At 35.6% G+C, this 16,926-nt stretch overlaps 1 protein-coding gene across 3 annotated transcripts in view; it reads left to right on the forward strand.

Annotated features, from left to right (window-relative positions):
• The window catches only part of AHI1 (Abelson helper integration site 1), a 95,165-nt gene extending 78,598 nt beyond the window's left edge, over positions 1-16,567 (forward strand). The window contains exons 24-26 of one of the 3 annotated variants that reach the window (XM_042795927.1): positions 1,475-1,575; positions 11,024-11,103; positions 11,802-15,254. In XM_042795927.1, the coding sequence (XP_042651861.1) occupies positions 1,475-1,575; positions 11,024-11,103; positions 11,802-11,811 (191 nt within the window). In that variant the 3' untranslated portion in view covers positions 11,812-15,254. Of the gene's footprint in view, positions 1-1,474; positions 1,576-11,023; positions 11,104-11,801 lie in introns of all 3 variants that reach the window. The other 2 variants (XM_042795925.1, XM_042795926.1) reach the window with 2 other exon arrangements.
• Positions 16,568-16,926: the final 359 nt, after the last annotated feature.

The following is a 16,926-nucleotide window of genomic DNA, read 5'->3' on the forward strand; positions in this document are numbered from 1 at the left end:
TGTGATGCAGAAATTACTTAAAGTTAGCTAATCACTTAGCAAGTTGACATACCCAATTTAGGAAGATACTGACACTTAGTTAAACATTTCAGCTTATATAGTATTGGCTTAATTATCAGTCAACTGTATTGATTCTTTGTCTCTTCTTACGTGTAGCCACCTGGTTCATGCTCTTCCTTGGCAATGTTTTAGGACACATCAAACCATTTCACAGACATCTTAAGTTTTTCTTAGGTAATCTCTGTTAGATCTAACCAGTTACTTTTGTAAAAATTCTTTGATTTTGCCCCTACTCTCATGGATAATGCTTAGTTCCCAAATAAGTGGATTTCAGTAGGGAGTTTTAAAAGAACAGTAGTGGTTAAACCTCATATATGAGCATTGAACTTGTTACCAGGTCCTTGTCATTAAAACAGTTCTGATTAAACCTAAGTGAAACTGAACAAATAATATAGTAGGTAACCTGCTGAGCCAACTGATGTAAAGGTGCTCAGTGTCCTGACAGTTGTTAGTATTCAGCTTATGGACATAGTGTGTAGTTGCATGCTACAAGAAATTCATTTACCTTCCTAAAATATCAAACTATCAGTTATACTGGTGTTTAGAAATCTTTTAACCCAACATTTCTCAAGATGTTTTCCCCCATTTTCTAGTTCCTCCCTCTGTCTTTCAAATGAGAGCTAATATTTATGCCTCTTTTCTAAAAAAAAAAAAAAAAAAATACAAAACCCCAAACAAACAAAAAAAACCAACAACAAACAAACAAAAAAACCCAAACAAACAAAAAAAGCTCCTTGGGTTAACTTGATGAGGGTAATTAAAGTTAGCTTAACTACTGCCCTTCCCCTCTGTCCTCCCCTTGCACATCCTGTGCATTTTCTCCTTCCTTTTTTCCTTGCAAAATAAGCCAGAGAGCAGTCTGGAGGAAGGGTCTTCAGTGGTGGCCTGTTGTTCTTAACAAAAAAAAAACAAAAACAAAAAAAAAAAAAAACCAAAAAAACACAAACAAACAACAACAAAAAAAACAAAACAAAAAAAAATTTTTTTGAGACAGTTGTCCAACTGTACAAAAATACCTCTGGTATATCATTTGTTATTTCATTTGGTGACCATCTTGTTATTGAATCAAAAGAAATGCATATGATATATTTGTTAAGTATCAGCTGCATTGCTGTCAGTTTGGACTTTGTTCTTAGTCATGTAAATGTTTGATTGTTTTTATTTTACATAATTACCTATACAAATTACCTATATATAAAGCACATTTAAATCTAAACTTACTAATATAAATAAAAGTTAATGGGAACATTTTGATAAATTCTTATACAAAGTTTAGCTTCAAACATCTTTCACCTGTTTCAATTCACATCCCATTTTTGGCTAGATCGTAATGTCATGATTTTTCACATAAAATAGACAATTTCGTAATTCTTTTATGGCTCTTATAATGGTGAATTATGAATCCTGTTTTCAGAAGAATATGAAGAACCAACTTCAGGATTAGCACCAGATTTTGCTCCTGTTCTACCTGAAGGACCAGCAGAAGCAGAGGACGGTTCTCCAACACTACATAAGGTAATAAATTGGAAAGAAAGGATTCTGTAAGTAGTGGTGGAGTATGTCTTCTGTGTGCCAGGTAGACTGTATTAATTTCCAATCCTTTTTGGAAAAATTTTATGCGTATACCTCATTCCAGGCAAGCAGGTCGATTTTCAGTAGATGTCTGACATTTGTTTCATGTGGAACCAGCAGTTCCATCATGTGGCAATTAAATCTTCTGCCTACTTTTGCGCCATTGTAATAAGTGTCAAATCTCCCACTGACTCCAAGGTTTACAGAAATATCTCACAGCTACCTGAGGTAAATAACAGTTGGAGAAACAACATGGATTTGTCAATACCTGCCATACGTTCAGACACTTGACTGTCATTCTTGGAATATGCACTGCCCACAGATTCTTCAGATATTCTGCGTGAAACTTCCTTATCTGTCAGCTTGCTTAGGAAAAAGCTGTGATGTTTCTCTCTCAAGAGTTTTTCAGTCCGTGTAATAATACCCTAATTAAAGACATACAGTGCGATCATAAAGCCTTATTACCAGACCAGGAGATAAGCTGCGTCTAAAGGTGCTGACTTTGTCAATGGATGTTTCAGTTAAAAAGCTGCTGATGGTTCTCTTGATGTGAATGAAGGAACCATTCCTGTAGGTTGCTCAGGGGAGTGCACTATAGAGACTTCATAGTTTGCAAGAGCAAAGGAAAGAAAGGCTTGTCTTGACTATATCTAATATCTCTTCACTCCCACCGTATGTATACTTACATTGGGTTGCACTTGCATATGGCATTTTTGTTTACATATCACATACTATATTGTATGCAGAAGGATTCCTGTTTCTGGGATTTTAGTTATCAGTCAGAATACAGTACGTACAGAAGAACAAAGAAACAGCAGCCAGGTTTTAGTCAAGGAAAAAAATATCGGTTTGATTTTTATTTTATTTTTCTCAGATCTTTAGAGATACCGCTATGTGCAAAGCAAGCCAAATGACTCTCACTTCTCCAGACAAACAGAGATTAGAAACTTTGCATAGTTTATGTTCCCCTTCTGTGAAGTAAGACAGATGATTGTCTTAAAACATGGGATAGTTTGTAAGCAAAAAAAAAAAGTAATAGAAATTAATACAGTAACTATTAGAATTTAAGATTTTTTTTAATTCCAAAATCTTTTTATCCTTCTTAAGTGTGATTTCCACAGCTATTCATTTAGTCAAATGATACTAACATAACTACTTTAAAAATGTCTTTTGTTCAAATTTCTTCCAAATTACTTGACTTTTCCATGTAATTTTCTAAAATTGAATCTAATATTTTGTTTCTGATTTGCAAGACTCAAAATATATGCTGTTGCTTAGTTACAAGGTTTTCTTTTTTCAGATGCTTTATCTAATCTTTGCTGCATAATATATACTGCAGTGTTCAAGGTTAAAACACTCAGAGCTACTTCTATTAACTTTTTTTGTGTAGCTTTTGTTTTTATTTCTCTAGGTGAGCAGAGAAGGTAACATTTAATAAATTATTGAGTACAGATTACTCACTTGGCAGTCTTGTTGAAGCCAGCTGTCTTGTTGAAGCCAACTGCTATATATCGAATTACTAAGTGTTTTGTTTCTGACTATACTTGAAAAACAGAATTAATCACTACACCGAGTAATAATAATTAATCTGAAGTATCATTTACCTCATCGTAGCTGAGAAATTCATAGCCCAAGCCATTGTCCAAGAAAGACAAGGGTGCATTACTTCCAGATACTCCTGTAAAAGCAGACTGGAGCAAATATAGGAAAAATTACAACATTACAGGAAAGCATGAAGTTTTCTTTCATCTATTGCCTACAGTGCTGGAGGCAAGGAAGGTATCTCAGAGGGAATATGTTGCTATAGTCACCCAGTTTTACTCATACCCAGATTAGGAAAGAGAGAAGTGCTGAGATACTGTCATTAAAGACTTGATCATTTTTATCCACATCTTTTTTTCTGTTTTAATCTAGTAGGAATCTAGTTGATTTACTGGATCAAAATACTCCTGTGTGCACTATTGCTATTAACATGTGCAACTAGTATTTATTATTCAACTTTGTGAGAGATAATGTTTGATTAGTTTTGATAGCTTGTATTTTCTCAAGTGTCTATGATTGACATATTTTTCTAACAATAATTTTTGTATTAGTAGTAGCACTTCTTTAGTAACACTCAGCTTTAGTAATATTTCATCAAAATACTCTTCGATTCTACTGGCACTTTGAATTAAATTGATTGCATATTTAATAATTAGTTGGAATTTTGTAGTAGTCTGTATAGTACATACAGATACTCAGAAGACATAGTGAATAAAGCATACAGTAACAGTTCAAAACCAAGCAAATATGTTGCTTTTCGTCTTGCACAGCATCCAAAGATGCTGCAAAATCATAGAGAACCCAAGGAAATTAATGAAACATTTTTAAGTCCTAGAAAAAATAGTGTAAGAGGGTATACTTACAAAATTAAGCAAGCAAAGAATGAGCAGTGAAGAGAGTGTATAAAATAGTACATGATGTAGAGATGAATTCGATGTACTCTTCCTTCTTTTTTTTTTTTTTTTTTGTTTTTTTGTTTGTTTGTTTGTTTTTGGGGTTTTTTTTTTCCATTCTGCTGTTAAACAAGATCAGGGGACCTTAAGCTGGAATGGGACACATTTAATATGGGTAGAAGGAAATTTTTGTTTATGCCATGCTTAGTTAACTTGGTGTACCAAGCTACTACAAGACACTATTAAACTTGTGCACTCAGGGATTAATTTTTTTAATAACGCATTTTAGGCTGAGGTAATGGTTGAGATTCCAAAAGCATCTAAATGACTGGAAAACACCAATCTGGTTGATTTTTTTTTTAAATTTCAAGTTATGTCAACATTATATAAATCATCAAGATTATAGTGAGTTGAATCAAATGATGACTCAATCTCTCTAAGACTTGCAGTGCCTTTAAGCATAATGGTTTTACAAAAGCTGCAGTGTTGCATTGAAGAAACAAATTGTCATTCAGCTGTTTGTTGTAATAAAGGAAGGTTCTACAGCTCTTTGTCTTTAGGCAATACCAGATACTTCTGAGACAAAGCTGCTAAGACGACCACTGAGGGGGCTGATCGGTTATGGCAGTTCCTGTGTTGCAGCAGTGACACAGCAACTTTTCTTCCTTTCATTTTTTTTTTTTTTCAATATAAGAGCTGATGAAGGAAAATGCCATTTTCTTTTACATAGGAAATTAGAAAAATCATCTTTTTGTAATACCATATTGGTTTTTTGCTTTTTTTGCTTTGGCAGAAAATGAACCTTTTTTTTTTTTTTTTTTTTTTTTTTTTAACCCAAAAATATTTATCAATTCATTAAATTCTTTCTTGAGTTGTTACCACAAGCAGGAAAATATAACTGAATTTTTTGGTCGTGTTTGGTTTTTGGCCACAAACATGTTTTCCCAAATATTTGCTTATATCCAGGTCTGCTATACCTTTTGTTCTTTCTGATTTTTTTTTGAGGAATACTTGAATATTTAGTTCTATTAAGACTGCAAAACACAGTTACTGTGAAAATCATCATAGTATTTACTCATGAGATTTTGCTACCAGACAGGACTATATAGGGCACTTAAAATGTAGAATACTACTATGGTTTTAATTACTGAGAATACCAGATAGTCTAATTAAAAATAGCTTTCCAACTGCAGATATTATAAATGCATATCTTGCTAATCGTCAGAATTTTATGAGTGAATAAAATGGAATCATTAACATTAGAAGAGTATGTAATACTCAAAATCCAGTATTAATCTTTGCAAATAATAAAAAAAAGTTGTAGTTCAAAGAACCTGCTTTCAAAATGCTGTCTACCATCAGCTTTGCATTCATAACATAATAATTTTATGCAAACCTTGTTTTCCTGCCTTATGAGTTACTTAACTCCTGAGCCACAAAATTAGGTCATAATCATCTTTAATTACAACATACATCTAAACTGCCAATAGAAATTTAATGGAGTGAAGTTCTCACTGCACTGATGAGGAATCCCAAGAAGTACACACGGACCTGTCATCTCACTGCACCAGTAAATGTGCCGTTTTCAGATTCCTTAAAACAAAGGCAGAAAAGACAGGAATTCAGATAGGATTCTATTAGAAACCAGAATTTGGGTTTTGCAAAATATTGGCAAATCAGAGATATTTCAAAGTCAATAAAGTGTCGGGTTTTTTGGCCAGAAATGTTCCACTGTCTATAAAATCTTGGGAATATGTTTAATAATTTAAGATGGCGTACTAGACATAAAATGCATCTAATTGGATCCTGAATGTTAAATACTCAGTTCTACATTATGTAAGAATAGTGGGAAGTAGTAACAGATTAAAACAAAGCAGTAATTTAAAATTTCCATTAGAATTGTAAGAAAATACTCTTTCTAGTGTATTTATGTTTGAAAAATTATGTTAAGGTATAAAATAATGGTCATAATCATGAAAAGAAAAGGGTTACCTTCAAGAACTACATCATTATTGCACAATTTGGATAACCTATCCAGAGATCATCAAAACTTGATTTCATGTATATTTAAACAAAGTTTGGGATTATCACTGTTCACATAAATAATTCATGTTCTCACTCTTCTTCCCCTAGAGTAGGTTGTTGCCACACTTTCTGAATACTTAGCCTAGCATGTCTGAAACTAACCTGCCAAGCAACTGATGCTTTTCCCCTGGGCTTGAGCTCTTTCAATGTGGGTGTTTTTGTGGGCTCAAAATTCTTAGATCTAAAAATTTCAAAAGCATAGAAAACTTGCTCCAAAATATTTCCTAAAATACTAGCTAGAAATTTTTCTGTTGATTTCATCAAAAACTTTCATTTTATAGTTTGTGCTGTTTCTGTTTTCTCCTTTAATGGTGCCTTTGTTCACGTGACTGGGGAACACTTGACTGATTATCTTTTTGGAAGAGGAGGGACTAGGAAGATGTGATAATGTAATGAGGGAAACATTAAAGAATTAATACAGTGGAACTGTTGTAGTGAATAGAGCTGAAGACTTTCAACACGTCATGAAGTGTGTTCATTTTCAAAGTTCAGAGAGTTTGCAGACCCTAAAAAATGTGATATTCAATTGAATTGGACTATATTACAGTGAAGTTCATAATTCTGGATTTCATTTGTGCCTAATATGATTACGGATCTGTCTTTCCGAAGACATTGACATCTGGGTTGAAAGAAACTGCTTTTCTAGAATCACACTTGCAAAGCTGCTGTGTGATCTTCCATATAAACTGTTGAATACGCATTATAAAATAGATGCATCTTTGCAAATCCTACTTTTGAGATAGTAATTACTTTGATTATTCTCAAATAAATTCTTCTGAAGGAAATGTTACTATGGTACCATCTATGAGGAATGTACCATTTTTCTTTAAATGTTACCCAACATTAAGATATTTCAGCTTTTTAATTCTGTAATTTCGTTGTTTTAGGTATTCTGTATTCCCTTTAAAATGCAGTTTCTACTGTTCAAATTGAATTACTCTCTCTTAAGCATGTATGTTTCTACTTTATTTGTAAGTTTTCAACTTCAAAACCACCTCTGTGGTTCCTGATGCATTATGTCTCAAAAAATGTTTCCACCTCTGTCTATAGTATTATTGGAGTCATTGAAAGAAAAGGTATCTGCTTTATAAGCAAATACCTGTTGGGAAAAAAAAAAAAGAAAAGATGAAATCACATCCATAGTCATTTGCTGAAAGTGACTGGTCTGTTTAAAGATAGGAAGAATCAGGCTGAGTCACTGAACTGGTCAAGCAGAACCAAAAATACTAGTGAGGGTCACTTACATTATTAAGATAGCTCTCAGGAGCAAGCTAACTTCTCTCTTCCCCATGGTTTTCTGATTGGGTCCTCATAGCCTCCTTCTGAACAGGATTGAACTATTTTTATGCAAATTTTCATGCAAAGCTGTAACCACAGGTAAATTCCCAGGGGCCAAAACTTCAAGACTGAAAACAGCTGTTCTAAACCATAGTGCTTCAGTCTGAAGTATCTTTTCTCCACTCTTCCCCCCGCTTTTGTTTGTTGTCCCTCAAGTAGTTGTCCAGTTGACTTGATTTCTGAGATGCAGTATTTGTCAGTGTTGAGCCATGACTACAGTTCTCACCCACCAGATTTCCTGCTGGCTCTCCTAGCCCTGAACAGGCCTGGGATTTTGCAGTTTCAAAGACAAGACAAGGCAAAGTCCTCTCCGCCTGTGGCTCTAGCATTCATGGATGGAGAAGCTAGCGAATGTTGGCTTAGTCTGAAACACTTCAGTGGTTTAGCTGTTTTTTATGAGGAAGATAACAATTCATGCCCATGTGTGTTGTATACAGAACCACAGTTTCTGTTAGATACTCACTATTAAGTTAATACTGCTAGACATAAAGGTTACAGTATGGTTAATCTGATTTAGATAGGCTTGTTCTTTAAAAACACTAGAGAGGGAAAAAAGCAATTATAAGTTAATTGCATTTTAAATAGGAAGGTCATGACAAAAGAAATATATGTAATTCCAGTAAAAAAGCTTCCTGCCATTTTTTCATTTAGTGAGGAAATGTGTGCAAGGGTACAGAATAGCAGGAAAGAAAAAAATGAGTGTGATGTGGTGTCACAGCACTTCTCCCAAACTTGACTCATTAGAACAGTTTTGACAGGAGGCATCATTGTGGTTCTGAGGAGTTCAGTACATTTCCATAAAACAAAATACGAACTTACTACTGAGTTTAACATCCTAGAGACTAGTCTGAAAAGACACAACGACATGTTCATTCTTGCCGTCTGTGATCCAGTGAATCTTTAATTGGATCGAGTTCTGTAGAAACAGATCCTATGCGAGAGTTCCCCTGTGCATAGTAGGCTATAGAGCAAGAACATTTACTTTCATGGCTTGAATCACCTAAATAAATCACCTGCTCCACTCCATTCTGTCCACCTACCTCTTTGTCACGGAACCTCTGCAGACCATCAGTCTTAGAGACAACTCTGTACAGCCTAGAGGAAAGCACTACCAAAGAGGTAGACTTGGGATGAGACTTTGTTCCTAGTATTTCTTTTAGATGCCCTCTGCTTCAGGGTTCGCGAGGAAGTGCGTTCTAATACATCCAGTTGTTTCCGTGAGTTGCACACTGAGGGTTTAGTGCTTGACTTACTGCTGTGGACTCTACCTCAGGGGTCAGGAACTGTTATGCTTTTGTGTATTTAGCCTTTAATTGTTTTGCCTTGGTTGCTTCTTCTGTGGAGACACTGAGACAATGTTAAGTATCAAAAAATGAGCTGTAAAGCAAGCAAGTCTTCTAGAAAGGGAAGTATATATTTTTTTACAATTTTTATTTTTATGACAGTAAACAAGGCGAAAGAAACTTCAGAAAATCAGAGCTTCTGCAGCTGACATGAAGTTCTCCTTTCCTTCTGGTGGGCTGTATTGTCCAAAGAGTCAAGAATTAAAATATGGCAACAAAATTGAACACCCTTGTTGGCACACTGTAAAAAGGAGCTTGTATTTTGTACTATGTTCAGTATTTGTTCTTGTGAACAGAAAAGTTCAAGATATTCATAATTATCTGAAGCATTCATATTTTTTCCTTTAAAGCAAACACAGCCCCAATAGTTCTGTATTAATATTTAAGCTCTGCAATCTGGATGAATTTAATAGCTAACACTGTATCATTTACAACACTAGGTTTGCTGAATCTTAGTGCAGACACAGTGACAATAGTTCAGAGCTGTTTGGAGCTTCCTGTGAGATCTGCCCATGCATAACAAGTGGTCAAGAGGTCTAGAAACAGGGAAAGAAGAGAACAGCCTCTTCAGCCCCTCCATACTCTAGGCTTCTGTTCTGATGCCTGCTCCTTACGTTAGCATGTCCTTGATGAATTCTCAGTGTCTAAGTGTTACCACTACTTCCTTAGCCAAATACCTCCTGCCTGTTTTCCCAGCCTCCACTCACTCATTCGCTGTGCTCCTGCTGCTGCTTCACCCCCTTGTTGCTCCAGCTCCTGCACTGCCGCCTTCTGCTGACCCCACTTGTTCCTTCAGTACTGCTACTGCTTACTCACATCACTGGGATGGGAAAGGTATTTCAAGGAGTGGACTGAGGGACACAGAGGTATGCAGGGTAAGCAAGAGAAGGTAGTGGCAATAAGATCTGCTTCAAAAAGGTCTGATACCTAGTTCCTGCCTCATTACATGCTTGAAAGTTTGTAGGAATGAAGTAAGAGCTATCGTAGTCAAACAGTGCTCTGGACAACTGGAAGTCTGTCCCTACAGACCCTAGGAATTCTCACTAGTCGCCACGTTAGGTGAACACAGCTATCTGAATGTGTCTATTTGTGTGCTTTGCCTTCCTTGGTACTCATACTGAAATGCTGAGCTGGAATATATGAAAGGCTATGTGATCAGTTGTTTTTAAAACAGATCGTAAGAACCTTCAGTTAGGCAGCTTAATTAAGTGGATACTTCTCACTGTAAAACAAGGACAATATTCTGTGTTTTGATATCTGAAAGTACTACAAAATTTAGGCCGTTTTTAATAAGTCAGTCTTCTCTAGTGGCACTTCAGGGAATTCTGCTAGACTGTTCTTTGGAAAGGTCCATATTCGATTATAGTATTAGTACAATGTAGAGATTCTGTAATATTTACTTTAAAAGGAGGGTAACAAATATAGTTCAACATCATTCACATAGGATTTTCAGAAATATATTTTGTTTTGGCTGCAAGTGAAGTGAATTCATGATTTTGTATGGCAAGGAACCACAAGGCTGTGAGTGCTGAAGAAAGTATTAGTTGCTTAGAGTCATTCCCTTTACAGCACTCACTTGTATTTTCATATCAGTGGCATTATATTTCCTCCTTTGGTGTTTATTTTTGCCATTAACTTAGTCTGAAGTTTATTACTATATTAACAAGGATTTTGTGTGTGAAGTAGAAGAATTTTCTTCCTAACCCTGCCAATTCTACATTATTATATTATAATAGGCTGACTTCTGTCACCTGGAGTGATTTTAACTGCTTTTGACTGAAACTTGCAGGCTTAAAAAATAGAAAGGTTTCTCCTGTTAAAACTATGCAATAAGATGGCTTTTTAGCATTCTGTCTTTACTCATGTAGTAGAGGAAATGATTTAATTCTTTACAGACCAAGTGTATTTTAAGCTGACTTCAAGCAGATTCGTAATCTTCTGTTTCTACACGTACCTGAAAACTGCCTTTTATTTGCAAGTAGCTTGCTTTTTTTTTTAAAGCATGGTACTGTTTCCTTGCTTGTAACCACATAGGAGTTAACATTTTATGGCTGATAGACATTCTTTTTCAAACGAGGTATATTCTCTCCTTATTCAGGAAGCTGGTGGGTTTTCTATGTACATGTGTTGGCCCCATTGTCTGTCTGTCTTTTTACCTTCCTGCTTTTTTTTTTTTTTTTTCTTTTACAGATGTCACCAGTCATCAGTAAGTCAGGGGACCTAAAATTTAGCTTGGAGCATGACACAGATAGAGAATCACCTGCAACACAGTAAGCAAGAAATACTTAAAACAATTTCCGATGTTATTTCTATAGCTACTGTTAGAAAACTGTGAGAAATGTTGGAAGGATTATTTTGTTTTAGCAAGCGAAAAAGAAAAGGTAGCTTTAGGATAATCATTCAAAAAGTGCTTCACACATGAAACGTGAAGGAAATAACAGTTTGTATGTACACACACATACAACACACTCCCCCAAAAAAGCAAGGACTATAACGTCTATGCGAATCAAAAGTCAGGGATATGGGATTGCCCTGTGTCATCCCTTAGCTATGTATTAGGCTTTCTTGCTACAAATTGCAAACTATTTTTGCATCTTCTAAAACTTAATGTAAATTGCAAAAGGTTGTCACAGACTGAGAAGATGTGAGCTAACATCTTTGATTGTGACACTTTTAAAAATTGTATGTATTCATTGTGTGAAAGCTGTAAGCAGATAAGATCTCAGGATTTTGAACAAGAGCTTCCACAATATCTCTAGCTATTGCAACCATTTATACTTCAAAAAATACATCTGAAAATGCTTCCTGTGTTTGCCATTACAGGTATCTGTCATCTAAGCAAAGTTATTTCACTGATCGTTTTCCAGACTGGTCCCCTCCCCATATAAATAATCTGTGCATATACAGTGTAGATGCAGATACATATCTAATTTTAACGTACCTTTAAATCTTAATTTTCTATCTCTAGCTGTATCTAGATGTGAAAATTAATTGTGAGTGGAAAGTCTAACCCTCATGTATAATGAAGAATGGGCTGTATAACTACGCATGACTGAATTCAGCATTGAATTTTGGGCATAAATGTTGTGATAGAATATGCACTAAGGAAGGAAATGCCTTAAAAGTACAGTTACTGTGAATGTTGATGCAGTCTGTTAGAAGCCAGTATCAAAATTTTGGTATGACTCAACTCCGTTAGTGGAACGCTGGGCGTCCACTGAAGAATCTGGAACCACATATTTAAAATGTGGAATCAAATGATCTAATAAAATTCAAGAATTTTGATTCATATCAAAGGTGAAATATTAATTTTAATGGAAACTAAGGCTGTCCTGAGAAGAGGTCACACTGAAGTGTCATGCTGAAGAAGCAGAGCCCCAAAACAGCTTCAGTTACACTTCAGAAAGGTGAGAGAGGACACCTACATGCCTGAGTCACTGGAATGTGCTCCCTCCTCCTCCTGAGCTGTGGGGAGCAGGAGCATCATGGAGATGCCAGTCTGAAGTCATGCTTCATGTCATTGCTGTCCCACCTGGGCGAAGGGCAGTGTTGCAGAGCCTCATTTACAAGCTTTCGGGGTACTGAGCCCTTCATACCTGCTGATTACTGAGGGAGAGTGAAAGATGCCATGAGGTAGCATTCAGTGCTATACCTTGTCAAGGGAGAACTAATTTGAAAGGGAGGAAGATAGACATGTCAGACCTACACAGTACTGTATTTTCCTTCTATGTACAGGACTTTCTAGGCCTTATTATGCTTTTGCTGCATATTTCCCTGGTGCTTCTGTTTTGTCTGACATGGAGAGGGCAGTTTTCACTGCATATTTTAAGATCAGAATGCAAATCTGAGTAATGGCTTTTCCTGATCTAAAGCTTGAATCTGAAAGTATGTACTGTGCCAGCTCTTCTATGAACTACAACATAATGAAATGTGATTCACTTGTTTTTGTAATTACAGCAGTGACTGCACGTACCGAGGTTTTTTTTGGAAAAAAATTACAAGTTTTTGGCTTACGTTGAGAGCTAGAAGAGAGAAGGATCTTCTGGCATTTCTGATGCCACTAGTTTGAAAGGCTGTTCCATATTTCTGTTCATAGGCTATATAGTACAGATTAGATAAAACATATCAGAAACATGGCTGCATATTTTTAATGAAATCTCTGACTTTGTACCTTAAACTGTGAGCTGCAGAGGCTGTGACAGAACTGTAGGTTTTTTGTGCACTGCAGTTGATGTGTCTTGAAATATTCTTAAAAATGGCATGCATGCAAGTGTTGTGATCTTAACTGGAAAAGTTTTCTATTAAAAAGTAATATCAACAGGACTTGAGATCCAGTCCAATCTGTATTTAAATAGTTGCCCCACCTAAAACATTCTGTTATCTTCCTGTTGTCTACAAAAATACACTTACTATCCGTGTCACGTGCTGGTATATGATAGGAATTATGCAGTAAATAAGCTTCATAAGAATCAAGTGAGATGTGACTACCAAGTATGCACTTTCACTATGGAGAAGTGAAACTATTAGCAATTGCACAACTCACTTTACCTTTCTTTGAGTCATCCAAATAAATGATTGCTGTTTTGCCTATTTAGAATAGTATTCATTATGGCCACAATACCCGATGTAAAAGAAAGTGAACAGCAAGCCCTTATGACACACCCATCTTTAAGAATTTCTGGATGGAAAATACAATTTTACAATAGGAAAACAAATTTTATTCAAGATGGTAGTAGATTTTTATCTTAGCCAAGCAGTTAACCTGTCTTCTACAGACTAGAAGAAATAGAGCAATGTCCACAGACTAGAAGTGAAGTGAACTAAGGTTTTTATCAAAGTACCTCAAAGGTTCAATACATTATCACATCTGATGTTCAAATAATAAGAAGATGGAAATTACTTCTCAGAATTTGCATGGCTTTATACTGAAAATCTGCATAGAAACCTCACCCTTCGCAATTATTAATGATTAGATACTATTTGTCAGTACAGACATAATCTCCTCAGATATATTCCCATTGTACAGTTTTGTTGCGCTACACTAGGTAGTGCTCTCTGCATAATTTTAAAAGTGATTACGTGTGAGACCCAGCTGAACACTTGTTTGGTAGATTGGTACTTATATTACTGATTAATTATGGATTTGTACCCCAGTTTCCTCATGCAGCAGTACTTCTCAAATTGTTCCAGGAATTCTAATGCAGAGGGTCTTAACTCCATAACTTTTTCCTTAGGGTGTTCCAGTACTAGAGCTGCAGCAGTTCATGTATTCATGAATATACAACTGAGCTTAAAAAAAAATTCAAACTATAGGCAGATAGTTATCAGTCCATTAGCAAGGCTGATGTGTAAACATTTTCATCTATAAAATATGATTATATTAGGACAGTATGACCAACAGTAATGCTCTTGCAGCACCCTTTTTGGGGAAACTGCACACATCTCATTACATTCTTTAGTCTTGATTGATCTGCTTGCTTATGTGTTTCAGCAGCATTCAACATAACAATTCTGGTCGCAAATCAAGACTTGTTTGTGCTAGGCACAATACGTATTTTGAACAAAGACAGTACCTGCCCTTGAAAGGTTACAGTCAAAGTATTACTACATATTTATAGTTAAATAAAGTTGCAACTTCTGCCAAGGGTGGGAATTCATGGTAGAAGTCTGCATAATCCCTGGCATCATCTCCACGGCCACTCTAATTCCCTTGTTAAAGGCACTGACTGAGAAAGATACAGGAGTTTGACTGATGCTTCTGGCATTGTATGAAGTCTGATAAGCATAAATGGACATTAAAGTGATTTCCGATTCTGTAAATCTGTCATAGTTCAGGTAAATTAAAATGGAAGAACTAATGTTACGTACTTTGCCTGCTTGTCTTATTATTGTTGAATAAATAAACCAGGAATCTCTCTTAATTTGCAAGTATTTTGGTGTTTGAGCTTAGGAAAGAAAAAAAGAAATACAATGGCTTTTATGAGAGGAGGAGACTGGTAATTTGTATTTTTTAATTACATCTGTTGACTATTGATCAAGACTAGCTGATTTTTAAGATCGTGAGCAGTTCTTTTCAAAGCACTCCTATGATATGTTAAAAAGTAAACTAGTGGAGTGGTCTCCTATTTTGTCTTCATAGTTTTTCTGTCTTTGTTCTGCTGTGGAATAGTAGTTTTTGTAGCTGTTTCAGCATTGTACTCCAGGGAGACAGGCAGACAATTGCTCTAACACATCAGCTGTGGGTGGAAAAAGCTCTAAATTTGGGCTAACTTTGTGTTTCTTTTACTCTTTTTATATCCACTTTCCTCTAGAGGTGCAAAGAAAAAGAAAAAAAGGATACAGAGGAATGAGAGAGAAAATCAGCACAACTTAATGGATCTCAATACTCCTGTATCATCAGTTACAGCTAATGGTGTTGAAAATGAACCTACAGCCCATGGGGTGGAATTGAAGAAGAAGAAAAAGGCAGTGAGAGGATCAAACTTAAGCACAAATGGAAAGACAAATATTGCCTTTGAGCCTGAATGCTATGACTTATAGTCATCATTTAATTCCAAATACTGGTGTGATATTCAGTATACATGTTGAAGGCTACAACTAGAATCTCGCTTCTAGGATTAACAAGAAACAAATTAAAATACTGAGATATGCAGTATGGCACCAGTTGTAACTTACTAATGGTGTAAACCTGTTTTGGAAGACTTTTGCCCTGGGTTGCTTGAAATCAACAGAACTTGAATGTTCAGCTCCTCACTGGACTGGTAAAATCTGAAACTGACTTCCATATTTCATTAGAACCCCACTGACAAGTACAGTGTTAATCAATTTAATGTCTGATTACACCTTAACTTAGACAGTTCTGTAGAGTGTAGATCAATCCATTGGGAGCAGAGAATCAAAATGAAAAAGGGTGATCTGGAGCAAAACAAGCTCAACCACTACATAAGTTATTAAATTAGCATTTTAAAATGTGTTGTAAGTAAAATAGAGGAGTGTTCAGAATGGTAGAATTCCAAAGGGACATTGACATTGCAGTGTACCTGAAAACATAAGCTTTTTTAAAATATTTTCCTGACAGCAACTGTTCACTTGGACTGCATTTTTCAGCTCTAAAGCAAATTGTTGAGTAGCTACCCATGCAACTACACTGTCTTCAGTGGGACTACTCGTGCTTACCAATGTAAATAAGTGTTGAAAATTCCAGGCAGTTATATTTTTCAAATGAAGTTTTCTGCACATAATAAAGATGCATTGCAATTTTGTCAGAGTTCCTGGCTGCTTTGACAGCAGTCTTGCCAAATATACTTTCTGTTATCTGAATGAAATATTTCATATCCAGCTGTACTATTTGTTTTACTTATAGTTCTTAATCACTTGTGTCATTAATCTATTTATTTTTTTGAGTATTATGTTATGAACTTTTACTAATGATTTCACTAATTATCTACTAGTGCTAAATAATTTATGTTTTATATTAAACGAAACACTTTCTATCAGTTGGTGTTGGTATTTTTTCTGGCTGATGATGTCCAGTTTATTTTTACTCTGCTAGGAAATTCTTCCTCCTCCCCCTCTGAAGCAATAAATAACATAAAATTAGAAAGCCCTTATTTAGTAGACAGGGCACTTGATTCCATTAAAAAAAGAAGTGAGAATAACAATGTTGGGCACTGATGTGTGAAGTGCACCCAGATGCAGAGAACTAGTTGCTATATATTGTAATATCTTTCCTGCACGTGTTTTAAAGCCAGAAAAATCTGTAAACTTACTTCTTTTGAGTAAAGTAAGGCAGCACATACTCCTTTTTTCCTCCACTGGTAATTGTTCTTTGCTAACACTCCTAGCTTTGCTTTGCCTAGAGCACGTGTATGGAATCCTGCCCTAAATGAGGCTTGCATATGTGTACTGGAATCTTTTTAATGTCTCTTTCCCCAGTCAGAGGTGATGTAGAATTATCTTAGTCCTGGGGCTGCCTGAGACTAGGAAGGCTCCTAGCCTCTTACGTCTCTGCTTTTGCAGTATATTCCAACTCATCATTCTGTGTGACATAGGATTTAAAGATTTAATAAAAGAGAAAAATCTCAACATCTTAC

Source organism: Tyto alba, unplaced genomic scaffold (assembly GCF_018691265.1).
Source record: "Tyto alba isolate M040663 unplaced genomic scaffold, T.alba_DEE_v4.0 Super-Scaffold_22, whole genome shotgun sequence".
NCBI lineage: Eukaryota > Metazoa > Chordata > Aves > Strigiformes > Tytonidae > Tyto > Tyto alba.